The sequence below is a fragment of the Bos taurus genome, chromosome 29, assembly GCF_002263795.3.
Source record: "Bos taurus isolate L1 Dominette 01449 registration number 42190680 breed Hereford chromosome 29, ARS-UCD2.0, whole genome shotgun sequence".
NCBI lineage: Eukaryota > Metazoa > Chordata > Mammalia > Artiodactyla > Bovidae > Bos > Bos taurus.
Genome location: NC_037356.1, coordinates 41,975,963 through 42,003,936, shown reverse-complemented (window position 1 = coordinate 42,003,936; position 27,974 = coordinate 41,975,963). Strand labels below are relative to the sequence as shown.

Genomic DNA, 27,974 nt, shown 5'->3' with positions numbered 1-27,974 from the left:
TTCAATAGTGATAGAAGGCATGAGAAATATGCCTTTTTTTTTTTTTTTTGATAGGTCTTATGTTTTATTATTGTTCTTTAAGATGTTAATGTTTATTCCTACCTAATATTTTGTTTCCATGCTTAAAACCTGCTCATTAATGCAAAAAACTTTACAAGTTAACATACATTGTGTTCTTCACGGGAAACTTTTAAATACGTGTTCATCAGACATAATTCCTGATTGATTATCTCCTACATCCAAGGTTAGTTTGCTTCGCTGAAAGTCATGAGCTTTGAAAAATATGAATTTAGCGAAATGTTCTATTTTGAGATCTGCCAGTAGATGGCATCTCTTTCACTTAAATCGCTTCATCAAACCAGTGGCTCTTGACATTGACATGATCTCCAGGTATACAGATTTGAGACTCTGCTTTGTTTTTCTGAGTAGCAGGAACAGATCAGTTAGAAGCTTGCAGTGAAGGCTGGCGAGCTGCCTATCCACTAAAGATTCAGCTGACCTACTTTCTGGGGCATTAGCAGCCACCACAGACTCCCTGACCCCTGCATTTTCATTCCCTAATTTTCTGTCTCAGTGTAGACAGAGATTTTTGAAAGTTTGTCTGTAATGGCTTGCTGTTTTGACACTGTGCTGTAATTTTATTAACTGACATGTTGAATAAATGGACTTTTGCAGGCCACTTCTCACATCGGTAATTCCACTCAGGCTGCTGTAAGGGATGCAGTTGCTGGGAGACCGCCCTCGGATAAAAAAGCTCAGTAGCATCCTAATGAGAGGATCAGACAAGAACCCTTCTAGCTCCCTCTGATTTCTGGGCGTCTGCTACGGCCGCAGGCCCAGGTCTCCAGGAACGCAGACCCGGGACCATCTGGGAAGAGCCGAAACACGGCACTAATAAATGAACAGACCTTTCCTGTGGTTTCAAATTCTTAAACACACTTCCGTTTCCCTTGGAAGCGTTTCTTTTCCTTGCTGGTGTAGATCCAAGCTTGTGTCTGTTTTCTCATTACTCTCTGCTTTGTGCACTTTATGGGGGAGAAAGCTAAAAGAACAATGGAAATGCGGTTTTAAGTCCTTCATGTGCCGCTTAGTGCCTTTTAAGATTGAACCCATGCTTTCGAGGACTTGATCGGGAGGAAATTGAGGACATTCACATGAAAGATGCTGTTTTGGGATGAACTGTCAGTTTGTACCGTACTCTTTTGAGAAGGATTCCTTTTTTTAAAAGTTTACAAAACTTGGCAAAAGCTTCAGAACTAAAGACTGACTAAAAATGATGCTATTACGGTTTTTAAATCTTACGATATTAGAGAATTGTGTTTGCCACATAATATGGAAAAATTGTATTTAAATCAACCATACACTGAAATTTAAGGTCTGTTTCCTGGCAGGCTGGCAGTTTTGTTAGAACATATTCTGGTTTGTTTTTGTTTTGTTTTTTTTTGCCTTCATTCATTCCTATAGCTTCTTTCTAGAAAAGAGGCAGACATGCCTTGAAAAACCAGAGCTGCTCATAATAAAAGGAATGAGTGTAATACTTTAAGGAAAAAACTTGAGTTTAAATGAACCATGTGACCTCTGATAAGTCATCTGAACTTGTGCCTTGGTCAGACTCGCTGATTGTAGGTTTATAACACGTATGTGTATTGTACATAACTCACACAGTCGTCATTCATGAGAACAGAACTTTATCAAGGACTAGAGGAAGGATTTTTACCAAACACGCTGCCTTTAATCGATGTCCCGTCTCATGCGGCTTGGCAGCGCATCAGGTCTTCATCCACAGCGTTTATTTGCAGTCTCCTGTTCACGGTCTGATGTTTTTAATAATGAAGCTAGAACTGTCAGTTTTATTTAGTGAACCATCCTTTATTTAACTTTATACGTGACTAGTCTGGTAGCTCTAAAATATCTTTGGCTTAGTAAGGACCGAGTCCCACCCAAGTATGGATATATAATATCTAGAAAGTATCTAAATTCTTTATTTACCTTGATTGTGTGATAAAAATTTTTGTCTACCAGTTGCCTTTTCCTTTGTTTATCATGGTGAATTGTTGTGGATTCTAAAACTTCATACAACTTGCCTGCAAGTATTTATATAAGCATTCAGGTATATGAGCCTTAATTCTTAAGATAATTTCTTTTGTTGTGGGAGGGAGGTAGGGAGTTACAGGCAGATTCCAAGTGTAAGTTCTATATACGTGAAGTATGAATGGATGGTGGAAAAAAGTCTTTTCTAGTCTGTCATCTCTTTATCAAAGAGTATTTTTCTTGACTATTTTAACACTTTACCACTCAAGTATTTTTGTAAGTTTTGAATTAATTCTAAATGCTTAATGTATTTTTCACATTTACATACCATCTTGCCCTGAAGTTCTTGCTATTTTATTCAGTCATGGTTAAATTTTAGAAAAATTCCAACTTGTTCTAAAAACTGTTTACTTGCGTATCAGTAATACTTAGCTTTATTAAATTAAAACTTTAGTTTTGAAATGTTGGTGCATTTTCAGGTGGCCTATCATATTCCTGAAGATTGATACTTATTTGCTAAAGGCCTTACAGATGTTGACATACTTAGCTTTTAATGCACTGTATAAGCATGTTTATAGATTTCAGAAGAGTTGTCTAGAATTATCCTACTTTTAATGATGAGAAAAGGATGCTATGTTTAAAACTTGAATACTAAAATACTAGATTTTTAAAAAATAAAAAAACATGCAATCATGTATGATTTAATGAAACCTTAGAATTTAGTTACTGTTTAAATTCACCAAATTTCTGTTTTGATCATAAAGGAATAACGTGTAATTACCCTGGGGAAGCCTTTTTTTGTTTGTTTTTGGTCTTATTCTGCCTCTGGAGATTGTTTATAGTTTTCTCAGTGAGGATTTCTATGAGTTTCCTTTTTTTTTTTAAAGAGAATTGATGACTTTGTATCAACTTTTCCAGTAAAAGGTGCATTCTCATTGCTGGCTGTAAGTAGTCCTGGGGAGGTTTATGACCGGGTTGCAAAGAATGCCTTTTTCCTCTGACCTCCCCTCAGCTGTTGGTGTGTGGGTCAGGGACTTGACTTAGGACTGTAAGGTTTTCCTGGTGTTTGTTTCTCTGCCACTCTTGCCTTCCCATGCAAGCATTTTTAGTTGGCACATTCCTACTAACATATAAAAGGTTTTCAGTATTTTCTATGAAAAGAATTCATTTTCAGTTCAGTTCAGTTGCTCAGTTGTGTCTGACTCTTTGCAACCCCATGCATCGCAGCACGCCAGGCCTCCCTGTCCATCACCAACTCCCGGAGTTAACTCAAACTCAAGTTGATCGAGTCGGTGATGCCACCCAGCCATCTCATCCTCTGTCGTCCCCTTCTCCTCCTGCCCCCAATCCCTCCCAGCATCAGAGTCTTTTCCAATGAGTCAGCTCTTCGCATGAGGTGGCCAAAGTACTGGAGTTTCACCTTTAGCATCATTCCTTCCAAAGAACACCCAGGACTGATCTCCTTTAGAATGGACTGGTTGGATCTCCTTGCAGTCCAAGGGACTCTCAAGAGTCTTCTCCAACACCACAGTTCAAAAGCATCAATTCTTCAGCACTCAGCTTTCTTCACAGTCCAAATTTCACATCCATACATGACCACTTAGAAGAGGTTAAATTTTTTTTTTTTTTTAATACTTCCAGCTTCTAAGTAAAAATAACAGAATCAAAATTTCAATTCTTTCACTGAGAACTCTTTCTAGATTGATGTATAGACAGAAAGAGGGAAAACTCATGTAAGATGATGAAAACAGCCTCAGAGTCATACCTTATTTTAGCAGTATATCAAGAAAGCTGTCGTGTGGAGGTCTCTGTAGTTTCACGCTTGGTAGAGTTGCTTATGAGTATTGTTTTTGTTTTACCTGGTCTTTGCTTTTTTTCTCTTTTGTGAAGTAAAATGCTTTAGGTGAACAAACAGACAAACTGCCTCATACTGGCAGTGCATTTAACAGATCATACCCAGCGTTCCACCTGGCTTATGAAAATGGTGTCTTGATAAGTATGTATGAGTTACAGAAAAATTACGTGGTTGATTTAAGTCCAGGCAAAAGTGATTAAAAAACAAATAGTTTTATTTTTCCCTGGTTTTTTAAACAAAATAATGTAACTTATATGGATATCTTAATAGAGCTATTTTTTTCCCCATGGAACTATTGAAATGTAATTTAGGATTATTTAGGATGGCTGCCATCTAAGGTAGCCAACACAGGTTGCATCATTTGGCTTAATGTTTAGATCCATCACAATTTTAATCAAGGAATAGGGGCATAGTGAAGAAAAGCTTCAGTTACTAACATACCAACTATTTGTGAAGGTGGTGTTTTAAAATGATATTCCGAAGCCCATTTGTGAAGAGACCATTTGCAGTTGAGTAGTTTTCCTTCTGTGAAGTCATATTGTTGCTGTGTTTTGAATGGTGGCTCTCTTCTATCTTGACCTGCATAAAACAGCCCTGGGAGGGATGTTTAAAAAAATTCAAATTGCTAGCTTTATACCGAGGGATTGTCTCAGTGGATCTGGGTCTGGGTTGTGGCCCTGGAATCACCACTTTTAAAAACAGCATCACAGGTGGTTCAGAGAGCACAGTGGGAGAGGCTGCTCTGAGGGATGGGAAAGTGCAATTCAGTGTTGCCTGGAGGCAAGTGGACACCTTTTGCCTGAGATTCAGAATGGGTGGTCTCCTGCCAGATACAATCACTGAGAGTTAGGAGTAACAAGGATGCATTTAGTCCAGAGGATTACCCAAGCTCTATGAAAATGTTTCTCTAAATTAGAAAGTCCTCGTGCCTTCTCTGAAAAATGAATGTACAGGTATCCTGTTTACCAACAGGTGTACTTAGGATTAAAAAACTAGTTTGAAAGTTGTTTTTCTTTGAAAAAGCAAAAATTTAGCACTGTGACTTGAACCTCTGAATCTTTTCATGCACAGAAAACCGTAAGCCATAAGTAAAAATGAACAAAAAGGACAGAGAGGATCATAATTTTGAAAATTAGTGACAGAGTACCCCTTACCAGGGGCCTTCAAGATTAAGGACAGAAAGATTTTAGAAGAAATGTTTCTTCTTGAGAAAGGAGTCTCACATGCCAGAACTCAAATTATAAATGTAGTGTTCTTATGACCAGGGGAAGATGCATCTGATTCCCAAAGTGCTCCAGTTTAGATACGTAAATGCTGTCATGGACTTAAGCCTTAAAGGAGTGAATACTAATTTTGAGCGTATACAAATTTTCTTCTCTGATTTCTCTTCTCTTTCAAAAAAATGATTTGTTAAAAGCACTTTCTTCCTTCTAGACTTTTTGAATGGCTTTAAAATTTAATATACTTTTTAAAAAGTGCAATGGATTAGATTATGCTATTAGTATAAAAGCATGTTTCTGTTTCTTAGTTTTAAGGTCATTTAATGGAATAAAGATCACAGCACCGTGTTCCTTGTGTTTTTCCTTTCTCTTTAATATGGGAAGATGTGTTAAGTAGATTTAGGCTTGGTAAAGTGAATAGGATCTCTAAGGGAATGAAAACTTGGTGTCAAAGGTGGCAGTGGTAATGTGGTTTGAATGAGTCGGCTTTCTCTCTCCTGAAAAATAATACCGCACTAGAATCGTAATCTCTAGCATAATGCCAGAGAAAGCTGTGCTGTTGACAGTATTGCATAAAATGGAGCACAGATTTTATAGTTACATGGACTTGTGAGGACCTTGGAATTTGGAGGACTTTCATTTAGTTGCCCGATCTGGAGCCAACTGGTTAAATGGTTCGTCTCTGGGAGTGGGGTGAGGTAAATAAAGCTCTACTGAAAGCTTGCCCTTTTACTGGCGACCTTGGAGGCAGTGAAGAAGTTGTTGGAACTCAAATATTGACTGATCACTTTACAAACCCCATTCAGCCCTACAATAAAAAGATTTCTTTCCTAGTTTGAAACACACTGGGTGGGGTCAGTAGCCAGCCATCCCTGATCATACCAGGCTGGGTGTTGCACTGAGTTCACAGTTTAGTAGGAAAGGGGCAAACTCACAAGTTAATGTAATATGGAGAGTATTGGGAGTGTTGGCCCTCCGTCAGTGTGAGCTGGGGGAAGAAAGGAGCAGGGTGGGGAAAGTGGCCATGTGGGTAAGGAGAAGTCAAGCAAAGTATGACCTCTCTTTGGTGCATTGATGGACACTTTTGCCTTTGATTACTATAACAGTTTGCCAAAGATAAGTCCAATGCTAATTAACTTAATAATTAGAAGAATTTTTTAAATGAGGAAGCATTTGCTTGTAATTGGATGTCTAGAAGTTAAACTGGCATGAATTCAAATGTCAACAGGACTATTATTTCCTGTTTGCAGTGGCTGCATCATTTGCTCTTGTAGATTTCTTCCATGCTGCTGGGGAGGGCAGGAACATATGGTTCCAGGCTTACATCATTCCACTTTACTGTCCCCAGAGGAAAGAGGCTCTTTGACCCATTACCTATTACAAGGTTTGTGTGTATTTTATATACATACAAACCTCCATCCTAGAGGAAGATTCTGACTGGTCTGCCTTGGGTCATATGCTCCTTCCAGGGTCCCTGGCTGCCTTGAGGGCTGGGGCATGATAATGAGCCAGATGTAGGTCACGTGTGTCCCTACTCAGGGTGATGGGGGGTACTGTGACTTGTGGCTCCACCAGAACCAAGCAGAGTCACCAAATGAGAGAATGTTGGACAAAAGCAAACGTTCTCTGCAGTTGTCAGTTCCCCAGACTGGCCATTTAGTGGAATGAGAGCCTGGAACTTCTCGGGAATGTGCTTTTAAGGGGAAATAGAGGTGGTTATGCTGCACATTGACTAGTGGAAGCTCTTCAGGGCCTCTCAATAGGGGTTTGTTTTCACCTCTAAAGTAGGGCTTGAGGGGTTGCAGACCTAGGCAATTCATGAGGAAGTTACACTTCACCTTCCTTGCCTAAAAGCCTGATTTTTCTGGTCAAAGCGAACTGTCAAGAGTCAGTGTACTTACATCGCCTGCCCCGAGTGCCCTGGATACAGATCAAAAGCCTATTCACTTGGCTGGTGGGGTACCTTTCCCTGAGGAGTGATCTGGTTTGGAGTTGCTGTTCCGCATCAGAGCTTTCAAGTCACGTAATGCTCTGTGGATTCTGCTCCCTTAAGTGCGGTTTGTCTGCCCACACTTCTTCCCCTCCTGCTCTCCTCTTGCCCTGGCCTTGCTTCTCATACCTGCCCCACCTGCTCAGAAGCCCTGCAGTCTTTTAGGTCTGCTCTGCGTGTTGTTCTGTAGTTGCCAAATTGTGTCCGACTCTGTGACCCTATGGACTGTACCCCACTAGGCTCCTCTGTCCTTGGGATTTCCCGGGCAAGAATACTGGAGTGGGTTGCCATTTCCTCCTCCAGGGGATCTTCCCCACCCAGGGACTGAACGTGCATCTCCTGCTTTGCAGGTGGATTTTTGATCGCTGAGTCACCAGGGAAGCCCTCTTGGCATGTAACCTTGTGCCATTTTCTCAGTTACTCCTTCCTCAGAGACAGCGCAACAATGGATTCTCCTGGAGGAGAACCCTCAGAAGGCAGAGAATGGAGAGATGGCAAATAATGAAAAATTAATATTTTCTACCTGTCACAAGAACGATGGGCCTCCATAGCTGTGGCTGCAGAAAAGACTGAAAGAGGCTTCATAGGCAGATAGCAGTTTGGTCCCGGCTGTTTTGAACTTGGCCGTCCACCCACATCATGGTGATGGACTTGGAATGGGGCTTAAGGATGGACTGCTTTGCTGCTGATGGTGGTGGCAACACGTGGTAACCTCTCTTGGGGCCTTTGCTAGAGAGCTCCACGTTTAAGAGCTGTGTGAAAGGTGAAACTACACTTCCTGACCTCCCTGCTCCTCAGTAGGGATGTTGTTTTTCCTGGCACAGTCGGGGTGGCGGGGGGTGGGGGGGGGTGGAGGAGAAAAAACTGAAAAAAGTGACGTCTGGGCTGATTGAAAGCATAGATTAAGGAGAGGCAGGAATAGGTGTGGTTTCCTCAAAACCAAAACTTTACATTCTGGGTTTGGACGGTCTTACAGATAATCTCTTGCTCAATACACATAATGCGATTTGTTGGGTGAGTAGTATGCACTAAAACTTTGACCTCCGTGCTGGGAAGCTAGTTTGTGGATAACCTTTACTCCTGTTAACAACAGCCAACAGGTCCCCAGTGAGGACTTGCCCCAGGCCAGACATCAGGCTCCCACTTTATATTCCTGGCTTCATCTGTTGCTCTCCCTTTGGGGAACCTATTTTTATTGTTACATTGTGTACATGCTCAGTCCTGTCAGACTCTCTGCAACCCCGTGGACTGTAGCTCACCAGGCTCCTCTGTCCATGGAATTTTCTGGGTAAGAATATTGGAGTTGGTAGCCATTCTCTACTCCAGGGGACCCAGGTATGAAACCCGTATCTCCTGCATCGGCAGGTGGATTCTTTACTACTTGAGCCACCTGAGAAGCCTATCTGACAGCAAAGCTGTGTATATTTTTATACATTATCTTACATATTGTACAATATCATCACCACTCCAGTTTGCAGATGAACAAACTGAGGCTCAGAGAGGGAAGGGTGCTCTTGACTCTGTAGGTAGCCAGGTTCAGGATTTGGCCAACAGTCCTGATTCCAAGCTCAGTGCCAGCAGTGAAGGGTCAGGAAATAGTGATAGACCAGAACTACTTTTACCCCTGCAGGGTCACAGCCCAGTGCATAAGAAGGGCCTGTGTTTGGTCTTTCCTTCTCATGAAAGGCCTACCATGTGCCAGGTTGGTGCCAGATTTGGGGGACATCTGATGGCTTGGGAACCAATAGTTAAAAATACTTTCTCTCTGCTAGGCCCTTGCCTTTAAATGGCCTTAAAATTTAATATACAGTTCCCCCTTATCCTAAGAGGATGTGTTCCAAGATTCCCAGGGAATGCCCCAAACAGGAAGTCCAGAACCCTAAAATAATCTCAGCTTATCCATAGTTCTGTCTCTCCTTATTTTTTTACCCAGCAGAGGGCAGATAGAGAACTCGTGGATATCGGAGGTCTACGGTCGTTTTAAACTACAGGATAAGCCCACTTGAGGGGATGAGCAAACTGATTACTCTGCAGGGCGATATGTATAGATAGGTCTGCTGCTGCTGCTGCTGCTGCTAAGTCGCTTCAGTCCTGTCCGACTCTGTGCGACTCCATAGACGGCAGCCCACCAGGCTCCCCTGTCCCTGGGATTCTCCAGGCAAGAACACTGGAGTGGGTTGCCATTTCCTTCTCCAATGCATGAAAGTGAAAAGTGAAAGTGAAGTCGCTCAGTCGTGTCCGACCCTTAGCGACCCCACGGACTGCAGCCTACCAGGCTCCTCCGTCCATGGGATTCTCCAGGCAAGAGTACTGGAGTGGGGTGCCATCGCCTTCTCTATAGATAGGTATATGAGATCTTAAAATATTGAGCGGGGGTGGCCCCGAGCTGAGTTCCGGGGTCTCCTCTTCTCAGGGCAGTGTGTGCAGAGAGGGTTCGCGGTGAGTGGAAAGCATCCTGGCCTGTCTGCCCCAGAGGCCGGGGCAGGCTGTCCCTGTCGCCCTGGGGCGTGAGCTCTGCGAGGCTCTAATTAGTCACACGGGGAGGGGCCGAGTGACCTCACGCTGGCCTGAACTCTGCGGCCATTTAACCGGTTCCTTTCCTGGTGGAGGCCGCTACTGCCTTCCAAGTTCGCGAGGTGGGTGGAGCGGTACTTGCCAGCTCTTAAGGAGGGTGAGACGCTTGGGGTGGCTCTCCCGGTGTCCCAGGCTGTGTGGGGGATGGAGAACTTGGGTGAGACTGGAGTAAACAAATTAGTTCGGTTTAGCTGAGCGCAGCGGCCGGGGAGGAAGGGCCGCGCGCGCGCGGCGCCGCGGACTTTCTGGGGCACGGCCGCCCGGGCAGGTGACACCGATCGCGCTCCCCGCCGCTGCACCGCCAGCCTCTGCGGTATCAGGTGAACCTTCCTACCCGCCCTGCCAGGGTTCATGGCCAGGTGCAGGGGCTGGGAGGGGACCGGCAAGGAACTAGAATGGAGTGAGCCGGTCGTGGCCGGAGAATTTGGAGATCAACTGGGCACGGTCTCCTCCGCCAGAAGCCACTGGGCCCTGGGGTCTTGGGGACGCGGTTTCTTGTTACTGACGGTGACTCCCCGCTCCTTCCTGCTTCAGGCATTTACACAGCTGATAAAGTCAACTCCAGCCTGAAATCGAGGGCCGCCATCACCCAAGAAGATGCGCGCACCCTTTGTAAGTAAGGCAGGCGTGCCTGGGCTGGCGGTGGGGGCCGTGTTTGGGTCGGTCTGAGTCATCAGAGAACGGGCCCTTGAGGATGTGCGGGCCACACCTCCATTGGCCGGTGGGGTGGGCACCAGGCGTGAGACGGTCAGTGGTTAGAGTTGTCTTAATGAGTACTTGTGTAGGCAGGTCCTGTTTGCCTGAAACAGGAGCCGGGGAAGGCAGGGCCAAGCGGAGCTGGGAGGCAGCAAGGAGAGGCTTGCTCCGCCAAGGTCCTGTCTGCCTTCCTGAGTCAGACCAGAGCACCTGGAAGGGCTCCTGGAGCACGATGTCTGGGCTGCACCTGCTGCAGCCCACCCCGCCCCCACCGCCTGGGTTTGACCACAGGGGCGTTTTCCTGGCCTCAGCTGAGACACTTCATGGCGCCCTGCCGGGAGTTTCCCAACTTTCACTCTCCCTATTTCTAATCTGTGATGTGGTTCAGAAATCATAAAGGGGCTTAGTACATGCTTCCTTTCAACCTATCAGGACCCACTGCAGAGAGGTTCTGAGCCCGGCTTTTGAGGAAGACACCCCTAGGGTCATGTTCACCATCCTGTTCCCTAGCTGTGGCACTTTGATCACATTTCCAATCCCAGAGTGACGATTATGTGACTTAATACTTCTGAAGTGCTCACAACAGTGCTTTGCACACATATTAAGTGCTCACCTGTAATTCGTTGTTCTGATTATGATTATGGTTTAATCCGTGTAAAGAGCTTAAGGCAGCCCATGGTATTAGGGTGTACCTGGCATATTTGATGCCGGGAGTGGTCATTTAAAAACATCCCTCTTCCTTATCTAACAACATTATTTTCAGTAATAATCATGAAATAAATATTAGTAATGGCTGGAAAAGAAACACAGTAAAGTTGCTTCTGTTGAGCTTTGCATTTGAAATCATGCCAGTGAAAAAATAAAAATTGAAAAGTAGGGTAGATGTTATAGAGAAAAATAGAAGTAATGGGTTAATAGTTTTTAGTTGCATTAATGTAATTTAGAAGAAAACTTGTTCTTATAGTTAGGTTGGTTATAGTCATGAATAATGACAACATTATAGTTTCTGTTTTGGAACTTTTTCTGAAAAGTTGTCCTTGACTTTGACAAAACTGATCTTCTTTGCATATGCAACTCTCAGTAGAGGCAGACTTGTCAATCTATCTTGGCTCACAGTTGATCAAAGAACACTTTTTATTAATTTCAAAAGTTTCTCTCATATGAAACAACAGATATACAAATAGGAATAGCCTTAAACATTAGAATCGGTTTGTCAGAGATTCATAAAAATCCCATTTTGTAATAAATTCCAGAAACTGCAATGCTGCCTATGTCTTAAAAAATTAATTCTAGTGGCTTTTATTTTAAATTTTATTTATGTTTGTTGATCTCTAGGTTTTTTGTTTGTTTTGTTTTTTGTCTGTGCCGTTCAGCTTGTGGGATTTAGTTCCCTGACCAGGGGTACAACTCAGGCTCTAGGCAGTGAGATAAGATCAGAGAGTCCTAAGCACTGGACTACTAGGGAATTTCTGATTTTTTATTTTTATTTTTAAAATTTATTTTATTGGGGTATAGTTGATTTATAATGTGTTAATTTCTGCTCTACAACACAGTGATTCAGTTATATATATATATATACACACACACACACATATATTCTTTTTAATGTTCTTTTCCATTATAACTTATCACAGGATATTAACTATAGTTCCCTGTGCTGTACAGTAGGACTTCGTTGTTTATCCATTCTAGTGGCTTTTAAATATATCCACATTTAAAACATTTTGACTAAAACATCTTCACCAGAAAATCCATCATAAGTTTTTATTTTATTTGGTAAAATTCTCCCAAGATTTTCTTCTTTGGCAAAAATCAGAGAGAATGACTGAATGATGGTGAACTTTGACACTTATTTAATCCATTGCTTTAGAATGAGAGTTTAGTTCCCAGCGAAATTGATTTAGACTTTCAGATACTTCTCTTTTAGTCTCTTTTCTTCTGGTGCTGGGAGCGCAGATGCTTGTCTTCTGTTTAAACACAGGAAAATGTAGGGAGGGATTGGTAGCCCAAACTGTCCTGAAAGCGAACTTGAACCATTCTGAGCCATTCAGAACTTACTGTAGGAGCAGACACATGGAACTGAGTCTGTGTGTGTTGGAGGTTCACTGTATAGCTAGGTGTTCTCTGATTAGACTTCCACATAGAAAACTAAACTTTTCAAAGAATAGGAATGTGTGCTTACTTAAAGCTCGCATGCTGCTGCTGCTGCTAAGTTGCTTCAGTCGTGTCCGACTCTGTGTGACCCCATAGACAGCAGCCCACCAGGCTCTGCCATCCTTGGGATTCTCCAGGCAAGAACACTGGAGTGGGTTTGCCATTACCTTCTCCAATGCAGGAAAGTGAAAAGTGAAAATGAAGTCACTTAGTTGTGTCCGACTCTTAGCGACCCCATGGACTGAAACCTACCAGGCTCCTCCGCAGGAATTGGATGAATTAGAACTTAGACCATTATCACTGATACTGTTTAAAAGTGTCGCCATATGGCGATAATAAACAGCAGACTGATTCTTGGTATGTCTTGTTGTTTTAAAATTCTCTATGGACAACTCTCACCTATTTGTCTGCACCCAGAGGATGGGTGCACTTTCCTACTCTATGTGTGCCACTGCCTGGCTCTTGTGTGTGTGTGTGTGTGTGTGTGTGTATGTGTGTGTGTGTGTGTATGTGTGTGTGTGTGTGCTTTGTCGTGTCCGACTCTTTGCAACTCCATGGATTATAGACTGCCAGGCTCCTCTGTCCATGGGATTTCCCAGGCAAGAATACTGGAGTGGGTTGCTATTCTCTTCTCCAGGGGATCTTCCCAACCCAGGGATCAAACCCACATCTCCTGTATGGCAGGCAGATTCTTTGCCACTGAGCCACCTGGGAAGCCTGGCTCTTAGGACTTGACAATTGTTAGTTATTCCAATAGAAGATCCCTGGATCTCCCTGGGTTGGAGAGGCTGCATGTCTACCATATGGCCCACGTTTCTCCAAGCCCTTCAGTCCAGTCCTGAGGCCTCCAGGTCAGTGCCACTGTGTTCTATTAATACATTTGCTTAGGAGGCGTGGTCCAAGAGCTTTGCCTTCCCTTCTCCATGCACCTTGTCCTTAAACCCGTGGCTTGTTGAGCAGCTGCTGCTGGGTACGTGAAGATCCAGAGGGCATCTGAGGCTCCAGACATGCAGAAATTTAAAAAAAAATTTATTTCAAGCTGGAGGATAATTGCTTTACAGTGTTGTGTTGGTTTCTGCTGTACAACAACATGAATCAGCTGTAAGTATACACACATCCCCTCCCTCTGGAACCTCTCTCCCACCCCTACTCCCATCCCACCTTCTAGGTCATCACAGAGCCCTGAGCTGAGTTTCACGCACTACAAACTGCTTCCCGCTAGCTTTCTATTTTACACATGGCAGTATATGCATGTCAGTGCTACTCTCTCAATTCGTCCCACCCTCTCCTGCCCCTCCTGTGCCCACAAGTCTGTTTTCCACATCTGCATCTCTATTCCTGCCTGCAGATATGCAGAAATTGATGGGCTTGCTCTGGGCTCTGACTTGAGACTCTCTTATGGACCTCTTCACCACCCTCGAGGTTTGCCTGACATCCTAACAGATCTCTGTGGAGCTAGTTAAGGTGCAAAGGGGAGGAGGGAGAAGCAGATGCTTCAGGCAGGGCAGGGGTTCATCTGCACCGTGGAGGGGCTTGAGCAGGAAGCAGAGTGTTCCTCTAGCCCACAAACTTCTGCTGAGAACGTTGTATGTGCCTGGCTGGCTGCCCAGTGCAGCTGGTGGGCTGGGCAGGGAAACTGATTTCTCCTTTCCCCGGGGCTCAGCCAGACAATTATAGTCATCATTATAGACAAACCGGGCTGTGGCTGATAAACGCTCTCCGCAGGGAAGTCAGGGGAGGCGCTGAGGAGGCGGAGACATGAGGGATGAATAGGAATTTGCTAGCAAACAGTCAAGGGCCTTGTAGGCCTAGAACACAGTGAAGCAGTGGGCAAAACTCACCGTGGGGGTGGTGAGCAGATGTCAGAAGCTTCATGTGAATTACTGGGTGCAGCGAAAAGAACTTGGCCTTTGGGTTCAGGAAGACCTGTAGTGTAATCCTGGCATCACTTCTTTTTAAAAATAATTTAGTTAATGAATTTATTTTTGGCTGTGCTGGGTCTTCGTTGCCGCGTGGGCTTTTCTCTAGTTGTGGCGAGTGGGGCCTGGTCTCCAGTTGCAGTTTGTGGGCTCCTTGTTGCTGCGGCTTCTCTTGTTGCGGAGCACAGACTCTAGGGCAGGTGGGCTTCAGTAGTTGAGGCCCCCCTGGGCTCTAGAGCACAGGCTCCGTAGCTGTGGGGCATGGGCTTAGTTGCTCTATGGCATGTAGGATCTTTCCGGATCAGGGATTGAACCCGTGACTCCTGCATTGGCAGGTGGATTCTTTACCATTGAGCCAGCAGTGAAGGCCCCTGGCACCACTTCTCAGGAGTTCTCTTGGGCAAGTTACTTTCTATCTCTGAGCTGTTTTCTGGTGGTTAAAATGGGGCTGCTGTAAGGATTCCAAGTAACTTGTGAAAACCCTGAGGGGTGCCTGGTGGCAGCCGTGGTGGTTCCCAGATGAGTTCAGGGGAAGTCGTTTCCCGTGGGCTGAAGTTCAACATGTGGAACAGGTCTGGGGCTTGTGGGGCTCAAGAGCCTGGGAAGGCAAATGAGTTTTGCCTCCTTTTCGGAATACCCATGACCTTTGGGCTGCTGGGGCTGGACTGGTGCCTGATTGAAGCTGCCACTGTCCCTCTCCCAGAGGCTGGGAGGGAACAGGTTATGAGTCAACCCAGCCCCTCCTCTATCTTCTTGCTGGGCCTGAAGCTGGGGAGTCTGGCCTCCCCCTTCACCCAGTTCCTTGCACCCACCCAGCCTGGGGCATGAGTTTGGGACTCTCTAACAGGTATTAAGTGGTTTTTAGAGTTCTCACCCCCATTATCTCATTATTCCTGACACAAAATCTGCTGTAGAAGCTCAGAGAGGTTAAGTGATTCCTGAAGGTCACACCGCAATAGAGCAAAGGGGCCTCAGTCTCAGGTGGACTGGGTTCTGCTTCTGAAAATGCAGTCTCAGACAGACAGTGTTGAGGGTGGGCTCCTCCGGGGTTTCTTTTCTTCCTAAAGTCTTTGCATTAAAACTCCCAACTCTCTGCCAGCAAAATCCATTCTCAGCACCCTCTCCAGACTTCAGGATTTTACTTTTGTTTTGAATTATGTGCCTCTCGAGGGTTTCCCCAGAGTATCAGAAATGGAGTGGGTGAGATGAGGGATTTCCACACTCACCACAGCATGTGATTTGGGAACAAAGAGAACTTGCTCTCTGGCTGGGTTTCACAACCTCCAGAATGTCTCCAGTTGGTCCTGGAGCTGTCTATGAACCTTCCAAATCAAGAATAATAAAAACACCCCCAAGAACAGTGGCAGCAAAAACTGCCATTTACAGAACACTACCTATTTCCCAGGGCTTCCCAGGTGGCGCTAGTGGTAAAGAACCCACCTGCCAATGTAGGAGACACATGTTCTATCCCCGAGTCAGGAGATCCCCTGGAGGAGGGCATTGCAACCCACTCCAGTATTTTTTTTTAAATTAATTTTTAAATTTTAATTGGAGGCTAGTTCCTTTACAATATTGTGGTGTTTTTTGCCATACATTGACATGAATCAGTCATGGGTGTACATCTGGAACCCCCCCCCTTCCCACCTCCTTCCCCATCCCATCCCTCAGGGTTGTCCCAGTGTACTGGTTTTGAGTGCCCTGTTTCATGCATCAAACTTGGACTGGTCATCTATTTCACATATGATAATATACATGTTTCAATGCTATTCTCTCTAATCATCCCACCCTCGCCTTCTCCCACAGAGTTGAAAAGTTTGTCCTTTATATCTGTGTCTCTTTTGCTGTCTTGCATATAGGATCATTGTTACCATCTTTCTAAATTTCATATATATGCGTTAATATACTGTATTGCTGTTTTTCTTTCTGACTTACTTCACTCTGTATAATAGGCTTCACTTTCATCCACCTCATTAGAACTGACTCAAATGCATTCTTTTTATTAGCTGAGTAATACTCCATTGTGTATATGTACCACAGCTTTCTTATCCATTCATCTGCTGATGGACATCTAGGTTGCTTCCATGTCCTAGCTATTGTAAACAGTGCTGTGATGAACATTGGGGTACACGTGTCTCTTTCAATTCCAACTCCAGTATTCTTGCCTGGAGAATCCCATGGACAGAGGAGCCTGGTGGGGTACAGTCCGTGGGGTCGCAAAGAGTCAGACTCGACTGCAGCGACTGAGCACATGCCTGTGTACCAGGTGGTGTTTGCTTTACAGATACTAACTCATGTGATCCTCAGGACAGTCTCCTGAATCATGTGCCCTAACTACCCTTCTCTTAGAGCTGAGGGAACTGAGGCTGGGAGTTAGGTAACGGTGCCCAAGGCTACTCAGCTAATAAGAAGTACAACTGGAACTTGAACCCTGGCTGTATGGCTTCAGAGCCCCAAGGCTGTAATCAGTATGCAGTTTCTAAAAACCAAATGCATCCTGATTTAAACACAGAAGTCAAGCTCACTAGCCTACTTTCTGTATTTGTTTGTACTCCTGAAATATTTCATTAAAAAAAACCCAACATTGACAGCCTCTTCAATAAATGGTGCTGGGAAGATTGGACAGCTACATGTAAAAGAATGAAATTAGAACACTTCCTAACACCATACACAAAGATAAACTCAAAATGGATTAAAGACCTAAATGTAAGATCAGAAACTATAAACAGATGAATGGATAAAGAAATTGTGGTACATATACACAATTATTTACAGGGCGACAATGAAGAAACAGACATAGAGAACAGACTTATGGACATGGGGAGAGGGGAGGAGAGGGTGAGATGTATGAAAAGAGTAACATGGAAACTTACACTACCATATGTAAACTCTTGGAGGAAAACATAGGCAGAACACTCGATGACATAAATCAAAGCAAGATCCTCTATGACCCACCTCCTAGAGTAATGAAAATAAAAACAAAAGTAAACAGGTGGGACCTAATTAAACTTAAAAGCTTTTGCACAGCAAAGGAAACTATAAGCAAGGTGAAAAGACAACCCTCAGAATGGGAGAAAATAATAGCAAATGAAACAACTGACAAAGGATTAACTTCCAAATTATACAAACAGCTCATACAACTCAATACCAGAAAAACAAACAACCCAATCAAAAAGTGGGAAAAAGATTTAAACAGACATTTCTCCAAAGAAGACATACAGATGGCTAACACATGAAAAACACATGAAAAATGCTCAACATCACTCATTATTAGAGAAATGCAAATCAAAACTACAATGAGATATCACCTCACACTGGTCAGAATGACCCTCACCAAAAAGTCTACAAACAATAAATGCTGGAGAGGATGTGGAAAGAAGGGAACGCTCATGCACTGTTGGTGGGAATGTAAATTGATACAGCCACTATGGAAGATGGTATGGAGATTCCTTAAAAAACTAGGAATAAAACCACCATATGACCCAGCAATCCCACTCCTAGGCATATACCCTGAAGAAACCAAAATTGAAAGAGACACATGTATCCCATTGTTCATTGCAGCACTATTTACAATAGCTAGAACATGGAAGCAACCTAGATGTCCATCGACAGATGAATGGATAAAGAAATTGTGGTACATATACACAATGGAATATTACTCAGCCATAGAACACATTTGAGTCAGTTCTGGTGAGGTGGATGAACTTAGAACCTATTATATAGAGTGAAGTAAGTCAGAAAGAGAAAGATAAATACTGTATTCTAACACATATATATGGAATCTAGAGAAGTGGTACTGAAGAATTTATTTACAGGGTGACAATGAAGAAACAGACATAGAGAATAGACTTATGGACATGGGGAGAGGGGAGGAGAGGGTGAGATGTATGAAAAGAGTAACATGGAAACTTACACTACCATATGTAAAATAGATAGCCAACAGGAATTTGCTGTGTGGCTCAGGAAACTCAAACAGGGGCTCTGTGTCAACCTTGAGGGGTGGGATGGGGAGGGAGACGGGAGGGAGTTTCGAAAGGGAGGGGATATATGTATACCTATGGCTGATTCATGTTGAGGTTTGACAGAAAAGAGCAAAATTCTGTAAAGCAATTATCCTTCAATAAAAAAATTAATTAAAAAAAAACAGACTGCAAACTTCTGACAAGGGGGCTAAATGGGGCTGAGTGTGGGTGGACTGGAAGGCATATAGTGGTCTTGAATGAAAGAAAAATATTCCTTTTGCTTTGTTTCAACCCTTGGGTTGAGAATTCTTCTGGAAGTGCCTTTCCTTTCCCCTCTGGTCCTGTGCAGTGCCCGCACCTGAGGGTCTCACACTGGCTCTGAGTTTCAGGAGTGAATGTGGATTATCATGCAGGGGCAGATGACGAATTCTGCTAGAGGGCTGGGCGGTGTCCCTCTTCCTTGTGGTGGGGACGAGGTGGCGGTTCAGGTTCCTGATTGGCTACTTAAGGGCTGACCCTGGGTAAGTGACCTTAGTCTCAGTTTCCCCAACTGCAAAATGAGGTACGACTGCCCCTCTCTGTCTAGCCTTCTCTGCCCTACGGACACCCTCTCCTGTGGTTCTCCCTCTGGGCTGCACAGTAGAATCACCTGGAGGCTTAAAAAAAAAAAAAAACGCCAGGCCTGGGGTCCATCCTGCTTCTGACCCAACCCTAAGGTTGCCCTGAGATGCCCACACCGCTGTGCTTTTGCTCCTGTCTGCCCCCACCCCTGTTCACCTGTCTCCTTCTGTCTGCTTTCCATCTATCTGCTTTTCTGCCTCCTCTGATTGCAGCAGAGTCTGAGGGTTAAGAGTGAAGGATTTGGGGGACTTCTCTGGCAGTCCAGTGGTTAAGACTCAGCACTTCCACAGCAGAGGGCACAGGTTTGATCCCTGGTCAGGAAATCCCATTTGCCACATGGTGTGCCAAAAAAAAAAAAGTGCAGGATTTGGGTTTAAATACATGCTCCCCCTCATTTTTCAAGACTTCAACAAAAATCTCAGGTGCTGCCTTTCCCAGGAGGATGTCCTCTCCTTCTGGTCTCTGTTATACCCATTTCAGCCAGGTTTTTGCCTCCAACTCCCAATAGGAGCTGTTCTAAAGATCGGCAGTGACCTTCACCCCAGACCGCTCCTTTGACCTCCAGACTCACACATGCAGCTGCCCGGCTCCAGGTGGACATTTCACCCCAGGGTACCCTCCCCGCCAGCAGCCTGCCCATTCAGCCTCCTGGAAACCTTGAAGTAACGTTTCACTCCTCTTTCCTTCAAACCCTCCCTCATCGCAACTGCAAATCCTGTTGAGTCTACCTTCAAAGAAGTCTAGAATCCATTATTTCTCATGCCCTGCTGTCCCCATCTTGGCTGAGGCATCAGCTTCTCTCTCCATCTTCCATCCTACCCTCTCCTCCTTCCCGCTGCACTCCAGCCACTCTGGCCTCCCGGAAGTTCCTCAAACACACGCCTACCTGGGGCCTTTGCTCAGGCTGTCCCCTTGGCCTGGATGTTCCTGGCATCTGCGGGGCCCACTCTCTGCCTTCCCTGACACCCTTAGACTGTTGCAGCCTGCGTCCTCCCCCCCCCACCCCCGCCCACCACATTGCAATCCAGACCACTTAATCCTGTCTTACCTTTTCTTTCTTTCTTTTTGTTTTTATTTGATATCTCTTCTATTAGATATCATCATTTACTGGGGCTTCCTTGGTGGTTCAAACGATAAAGAATCCTCCTGCAATGCAGGAGATCCGAGTTTGATCCCTGGATCAGGAAGATCCCTTGGAGAAGGGAATAGCCACCCACTCCAGTATTCTTGCCTGGAGAATCCCACGGACAGAGGAGGCTGGCGGGCTACAGTCTACAGGGTCACAAAGGGTCGCACACAACTGAGCAACTAAGCGCACCCACACTGAGGCTTTAAATGCATTTGAAGAATTTCTCTCTCTCTCTGATACTGAACAAGAGCTCTGTGAAGATGGCTATCTTGGCTTTGTTCATGGGCATAGTCCAGGTACCCGGCTCTTTGAGCCTGTGTTAAGTGAATGAGCAAATGAATGAGTCCTTTGACCCTCCCAGGCAGAGGTGAGCATCCCCAAGGGGAAAGAATTCTCAAAGGGTATCATTGACCAGTTACATCACTTCCCTGAGGTGGGAGAGGGTGTTTGTTAAGGGCAGGGTGATTCTGCACGCATGCTGGCAGCCTCCTCTCCTGTAATTTGGGCAAGGCTCGGGTCTGAGACCACAGCTCGGGATAAAGGCTGGAGGCTTGGAGTCAGGAACCCAGTGAGTTCTGGAGCCCGTCAGCGTGAGAGCACGTCACATGCTTGTTTTACTGCTGCTGGCACTGTTGCCATTGTCCTGGACGCCCCAGTGCTTTATGTCTGCCTTTCAGGAGTGTAAAGATATATGCAGTTGGAATGAATAGGTGGACATATTTGTGATAAAATACATACAGTAACACAGTGGTAGAATCTAGGTGGTGGGTATATGTTCACTAAAAACTGCTTTCAATTTTGAGCACTTGAAAAATCTTCATAATAAAGTGGAGAAATTATAAAGTTGGAAAGTATGCTATAAACTTAAAAATGCTCATTGCAGAAAAGCTGGAAAATGCAGAAAAATAGAAGGAAACAAAATAATCACAACAACCACCCTTAGCTCGAGCACCTGGAGGGAATCTGTTAGGATGTTGGTATACATCTTTCTAGTCTTTTGTGTATTTATTTTGTTACATAATAGTAATTGTAGGGATTACCCCAGATTGAGCACACTGATGTTTATCAAATCTTACATTGTTTTCTGATTCTAAAGCAAATATATATGTATTTACACTTTTGGAAAACTAGAAAAGAATTAAAAAGGAAATTAATATCCCAAATTCCACCACCTAGTAATAAACACTGTTTACATTTTGGTGTATTTCCACAATTTTTTTTTTTAATGTGTTGGTTTTCCTTTTGAAACAAAGTTTAAAAAATACCATTTTGTGTAAAGGTTTTTTTTTTTTTTTGCCCTCATAGAAAAACTTTATTGGAAAGCAGGGAAAACTACCAAGATATGAATGAAGACAAAAAATAAAAAAAGTTCAGACATAAAGTGTACGACCTTGGTTTAAGTGGAAATGGAACCATTTGGTGGTTTGTAGTTAGTGACCTATATTTTCACTTTGTGGCACTGCTGTTGCCACAGCTAAGCTGCTTCAGTCGTGTCTGACTCTGTGCGACCCCAGAGATGGCAGCCCACCAGGCTCCTCTGTCCCTGGGATTCTCCAGGCAAGAATACCGGAATGGGTTGCTATTACCTTCTCCAAGGCATGCATGCTAAGTCACTTCCGTTGTGTCCGATTCTATGCGACACTATGGACAGCAGCCCACCAGGCTCCTCTGTCCACAGGATTCTCTAGGCAAGAATACTGGAGTGGGTTGCCATTTCCTTCTCCATAAAGGTTTTTTTTTTAAACTTAAAAAATTAAGTTATCCTTGATTGTAAAGCTTTTTTATTAACCATTATATTATGGATATTTCTTGTCCTTAAGTATTCTTTTAAAACATAACTGTACAGTATACTATATAAATATGGCAGAATTTAGCTAGTATCTTTATGTAGAATATTTAGGTTTCTAATGTTTTATCATTAGATGTGAGTTTGTTACATCTTTTGTAGGCATTTCAGATTAGTATTAAGAGCTGGTCTATAAAGATGTGAGTCAGAGAATATGAATATATTTGAGGTTGTGTGCAAGCGTGCATACTAAGTTGCTTCAGTTGTGTCCGACTCTTTGCGACCCTATGGACCGTAGGCTGCCAGACTCCTCTGTCCAAGGGATTCTCTGGGCCAAAGTACTGGAGTGGGTTGCCATGCCCTCCTCCAGGGGATCTTCCTGACCTAGGGATCCAACCCATGTCTCTTACGTCTCCAGCACTGGCAGGCAGGTTCTTTACCACTAGCGCCGCCTGGAAGCCCATTTTTAAGGTTAGTGATATAAATTGCCAAATTGACCTTCAGAAAAGTTGTATTGATTTATACGCCTATCAACAGTGACTGAGGGTACCTGTTTACCTGCATCTTTTCTTATATTTAGTATTACCCCTGAATCATTTTTTTAAAATTTTATTTTATTTTTAAACTTTACATAATTGTATTAGTTTTGTCAAATATCAAAATGAATCTGCCACAGGTATACATGTGTTCCCCATCCTGAACCCTCCTCCCTCCTCCCTCCCCATACCATCCCTCTGGGTCGTCCCAGTGCACTAGCCCCAAGCATCCAGTATCGTGCGTCAAACCTGGACTGGCAACTCGTTTCTTACATGATATTTTACATGTTTCAATGTCATTCTCCCAAATCTTCCCACCCTCTCCCTCTCCCACAGAGTCCATAAGACTGTTCTATACATCAGTGTCTCTTTTGCTGTCTCGTACACCAGGTTATTGTTACCATCTTTCTAAATTCCATATATATGCGTTAGTATACTGTATTTATGCTTTTCCTTCTGGCTTACTTCACTCTGTATAATAGGCTCCCTGAATCATTTTTAATTTACTTTTATTTGATTACTGTTGAGATAGAATAAGTTTTCTTATGTTAGTGGTAATATATATTTCTCTTTTAAAAATTATTTATTATACCCTGTCTCCATTTTTTTTTTCAGTGTTTAAATTTTTTCTTGATTCATGAAAATTCTTTATATATTAAGGCTGTCATTTTCTTCCAGTTAGTCACTGGTAGTTTGTCTGTGGTTTTTTTAATGCACAGAATTTTCTGGTCTGGCTGTTTTGATTACAAGCAGCCCACTTAAGCTAGCTCAAGTAAAGAAGCTTTATTCTAAAGGCACATGGAGAGGGGTAAGGGGAAAACCTAAGTACAGGAGCTATAATAAAGCTGGGCCTCCCAGGGGCTGGGAGGCAGTTCAGGATCACGGTGATTCCAGGCCCTCCACAGCTGAAATTTGTGCATCTCTACTTCCCTGGTGGCTCAGACGGTAAAGCGTCTGTCTACAATGTGAGAGACCTGGGTTTGATCCCTGGGTTGGGAAGATTCCCTGGAGAAGGAAATGGCAACCCACTCCAGTACTCTTGCCTTGAAAATCCCATGGACGGAGGAGCCTGGTGCAGGCTACTGTCCATGGGGTTGCAAAGAGTCGGGCACGACTTCATTGTTACTTTCAGTGCTCCATCCATGGCGAGACCCGGCTAGCTGTTCATGATGTGCCTGCTTCTTTCTCTCCCACTGTCCACAGGGGTCTTCTGCTTGGTCAGAGTGGGTGTGAGAACTCCAACCCTTGGTTTGGCCTGTGCTTCACTGGGGTCTCTCTTGTCTGCTCCATGTCATGATTTTTCAATTTTGGCTCTTGTGTCAAAAGCTAGTTTTTAAAATTACTTGATTCAAATTTTTGAGTGAGAGAGAGAGGACCATGGAGGATCACAGGGCACTGACCTGCTTGGGATCCGTGCCTTTTTCTAGTCCAGCTGGTGGAGGCTGGTCTGCAGTGGTCACGTGGTATAAAATATGGCTGCGGGGGCCGTCGGGATTGTGGGTGGTCATTTTCTCTTAAGAGGGAGTGTGAACATAATAGGCAATGATAGAAAGTTTAAATAAGAACTTTAACATTTTTTTCAATCATAAAAACTTTTTCCCCAAATATTTATTATTTATTTATTTATTTTTGACTGTGCTGGGTTTTCATTGCTGCGAGGGTTTTCCTCTAGTTGCGATGAGCGAGGTCTACTCTAGTTGCACAGGCTTCTCTTGTTGCCGAGCCTGGGCTCTAGGGTGCGTGGGCTTCAGTAGTTGTGGTGCCTGGGCTCTAGAGTACAGGCTCAATAGTGTTGGCACACAGGTTTAATTGTTCCAAGGCATGTGGGATCTTCCTGAATCAGGGATCAAACTTGTGTCTCCTGCATTGGTAGGTGGATTCTTCACCACTGAGCCACCACGGAAACCTATAAAAACTTTCAATCTTTTACTTTATGCCTTTTTCTTTGGACTTTATCTTTAGAATGTCTTTCTCTATTCTAAGATCTGAGATATATCTACCGTATTATTTTAGGTTTTATTTTGTGGTTTTAAGTGTTATTGATACATTCAAATGTTAATGATTTTTAAGCATTATTAACATGGGAATATTTACAGGCTTCAAATGCAAGATGGTTTTAAGAGGTTTTGGTGACAGAGAATATTCACCTTTTCCAATTAAAAAACTGCAAGGTCATCAGTATGAAGGATTTTTTCCCATCTAAAATTATTAAAAATTTTTTTATCATAAAAGTAATTCACATTGATTAAAAATAATAAAATAATATAAAATGTAAAAGTCTCTGAATCCCAATCCCCCCTGCATATAGTATATAACAGTTTGATGTATTTTCTGTAGCTCATACATAGTGTATAATATGTTTTGCTTATAAGTGTACAATTTTTTAAAAAAAATAATTTTTATAGGTGTATAGTTGACTCACAGTGTTTTGTTAGTTCAGGTATACAGCAAAGTGAATGTGTTATACGTATACATATACCCACTCTTTTAGATTCTTTTCCCATATAAGCCATTACAGAGTACTGAGTAGAATTCCCTGTGCTATACAGTAGGTTCTTATTAGTTATCTATTTTATATACAGTGCTGTGTATGTGTCAGTCGCAATCTTCCAGTTTCTCTCTCCATACTCCCCTCCCCCCAGAGCCATAAGTTTATTTCCTACATCTGTAACTCTATTTCTGTTTTGTAGATAAGTTTATTTGTAGCCTAGTTTTAGATTTCACATAAAAGCAATATCATATGTCACAATGATGTTTTTTAAACAAAAATGGGATAATGTTTTCCAACTTATCTTTTCGATTGCTTCTATGTCTGCTCATGTAAAACCAACCTGTTCTCTCTATTGGCTATAAATACATACACATATAAGATAATTTATTTCGCTGGTCCTTGTTAATGGTCATCTAGGTTGTTTTTCCAATATGAATTGCAGAGGCCAGACATTGTTCCCCATTTGCTTGCTAAGGAAAATGGCTGTTACACAGCTCATTATAAGCTGTGCTTTTGTGGAGAGGATAAAGACTTTTTGTTCTGAAATCCCGTGGGCACAGAGTCTCAGCTTTGCCATTGTCATTGCCTGTGTCGTGTGGGAGAGCCCGGGTTACTGCACTCGGGAGAACTGCTGGCTTCCTGCTGGCTCACCTGTTCCTGGGGGAAGAACCACCTGGCATAGCATACCACTAGATTTTAGAGCTGGGGATCAAGCCAAGTGAGGAATGGATCACTTTTGATCCAAACTTAAGGACCAGAGAGGGAACATTTTATTATGTCTGGTCTCTGTTGCCATAGAGAGAAAACAGCATTGGCCACAACGTAAATGATGGGGATGGCTGTGTGCCAATAAAACTTTATAGACGCTGGAGTTTGAATTTCATATAATTTCTTGTGTCACAATATATTCTTCTTTTGACTTTTCCCCCAACCATTAAAAAATGTAAACATTATTCTTTGCCAGCAGACGAAAATAAGCAGAGGCACACAACGGGCCCAAGGACTGTAGTTCTCATATTTCAAATATATAACACGATTTCTTGAGTTTTAAATTTTGATTCAGCACAGTTGGCTGTGTGTATCATTAAGCAGTTGTTTCTCCAGTTAGAGTTTAGTGAAAGAGTGTGAATTATTCATGTCTTGTGATCATGGCAACCTGTCCTCACTGGTCCTTGCAAGACCCCTTGTCTTCTGTTGACTTTTAAGTTCCATTGTATCATAATTTTTCTCTCCATCTTCCGAATGGTTAGCTAGCATCCTAATATGTTTAATATGTGCTCTTTAATTTTTAAAATGATGTGTGTGTTTTTGAGATTCTTTTGTTGTTGCTTTTTAAAAATAATTTTTTGGGTATGGTTCTGATAAGACATGTATTATTGGTTTGTGTGTGATTGTCTTTAATTTATATAAGTGGTATTTTGCAGAGCTCAGTCTTCATTTTTCCACTCAGCACTGTAGTTAAGATTGTCTGTGTCGTGAAGTGAACATCGAATCCTTGCTTCTCACTGGTGCACAGGGTCCCGTGGGTGAATCCATCACCTTTTAGATCATTTTTAAAAAGAAGTTTCTTTGAGTGGTGGCATGTTTGAAGTTAGTGAGTATTTGGAAATATGTGCCTTTTGCCTTTTATAAGAGAAAGGCAATATGATTATTAAAAAAATCACAGCCTTTTTGCTTTCAAATTGTAGATATCCATTTTTCAAAGTTAAAAAATTTTATTAATTAAAAAATTAAGGTCGAATTTACTCCCTTTGGTGTTCAGTTCAATGGGTTTTGATAAACACATACAATTGAGTAACCATTCACCATGATCAAATACAGAATAGTACAGAAACTTTCATTGCTCCAAAATTCCCTCATACCCCTTTCTTGTCCACCCCTTGTAGCCCTGGCAATCATGGATTACTTTCCTGTCCCATAGTGATGGCTATTATGGAATGACATATAAGTGGAATCACACAGTATGTAAATTTTTACTGTATGTGGATTTTTGGTACGGCTTTTTTCACTTAGCATCAGTATTCAGTGTTACAGAGTCTGAGTTTCTTCGTAGATATTTTTGTTGCTCTGTGTGTGTGTGTGTGTGTGTGTGTGTATAGTAAACATGTTTCTCTGCATAGGTCTTCTTTCATTGTGATTTGCTTGGGATACAGTGAGCTCCTTGGGTCTGCGTATCTACTGGCTGCTTATTGCTCGACAGCATATTAAGTGAAAATGTTAGTCGCTCAGTTGTGTCTGGCTTTTTGCGACACCATGGACTGTAGCCCACCAGGCTCCTCAGTCCATGGAAATCTCAGGCAAGAATACTTGAGTGGGCTGCCGTTCCCTTCTCCAGGGGATCTTCCTGACCCCAGAATTTGGAGGTGGGATGTGGACAGCCCCCCAGAGCAAGGGGTGAGGGGGGAAGGACAGAGGGCTGGAACAACCTCTGAGGAGCTCTGTCTCCAGGTGTCCCAAAGAGATTTATGGTTGGTTTAGACGAGGGAAGTCCAGATCGAGTGCCCCTACCTGCAGCTCTTAGCACAGTGTCTGGTATTGGGACCTCGGTACCGAGGGATCAAACCTGTGTCTCCTGCACTGCAGGCAGACTCTTTAACGTATGAGCCATCAGGGAAGCCCTCATATTACTCAAGTCCAAAATGTCTCCTTTTCTAATCTTTAGGCTCCCTGAGGGCTGGGTCTCTGCCTTGCCTTTATGTCCTGGCTTATTCATGGAAATGCCAGTTAAGTTCCCTTCTGGGGATCCTTGAAAACCTCCTAACTCTTCCTCAACAATTAATATACATTTTCCTCTTTTGTTTTGGAAAACAAATGGGATTTGTAAGTTGTAACCATTGTCCAGTGTTCTGAAATAGATTCTCAGTAAGGTCTGGGTGCCTTTTTCTGGGAAGATAAATTATAGTTGCTGCAATAAGACAACATGATTTGTCTGTATACTTCCTGCCACACAGGATGCTTCTTGGCAGTTTTAGTGCTTCTATAAATAGAAATGAACTGCCCTTGACCCTGCTTC

At 43.2% G+C, this 27,974-nt stretch overlaps 2 protein-coding genes across 8 annotated transcripts in view; both read left to right on the top strand.

Annotated features, from left to right (window-relative positions):
- Positions 1-5,454, top strand: part of ATL3 (atlastin GTPase 3) — a 46,223-nt gene extending 40,769 nt beyond the window's left edge. For 3 of the 4 annotated variants that reach the window (XM_010821077.4, XM_059882909.1, XM_059882908.1), the window contains exon 13: positions 676-5,454. In XM_010821077.4, coding sequence (XP_010819379.1) covers positions 676-762 — 87 coding nt within the window. In that variant the 3' untranslated portion in view covers positions 763-5,454. 4 annotated transcript variants of the gene reach the window in all.
- Positions 5,455-9,698: 4,244 nt separating this feature from the next.
- The window catches only part of PLA2G16 (phospholipase A2, group XVI), a 32,963-nt gene continuing 14,687 nt past the window's right edge, over positions 9,699-27,974 (top strand). The window contains exons 1-2 of one of the 4 annotated variants that reach the window (NM_001075280.2): positions 9,699-9,732; positions 10,205-10,282. In NM_001075280.2, coding sequence (NP_001068748.1) covers positions 10,268-10,282 — 15 coding nt within the window. In that variant the 5' untranslated portion in view covers positions 9,699-9,732; positions 10,205-10,267. Of the gene's footprint in view, positions 9,991-10,204; positions 10,283-27,974 lie in introns of all 4 variants that reach the window. The other 3 variants (XM_005227022.5, XM_024987032.2, XM_005227021.5) reach the window with 3 other exon arrangements.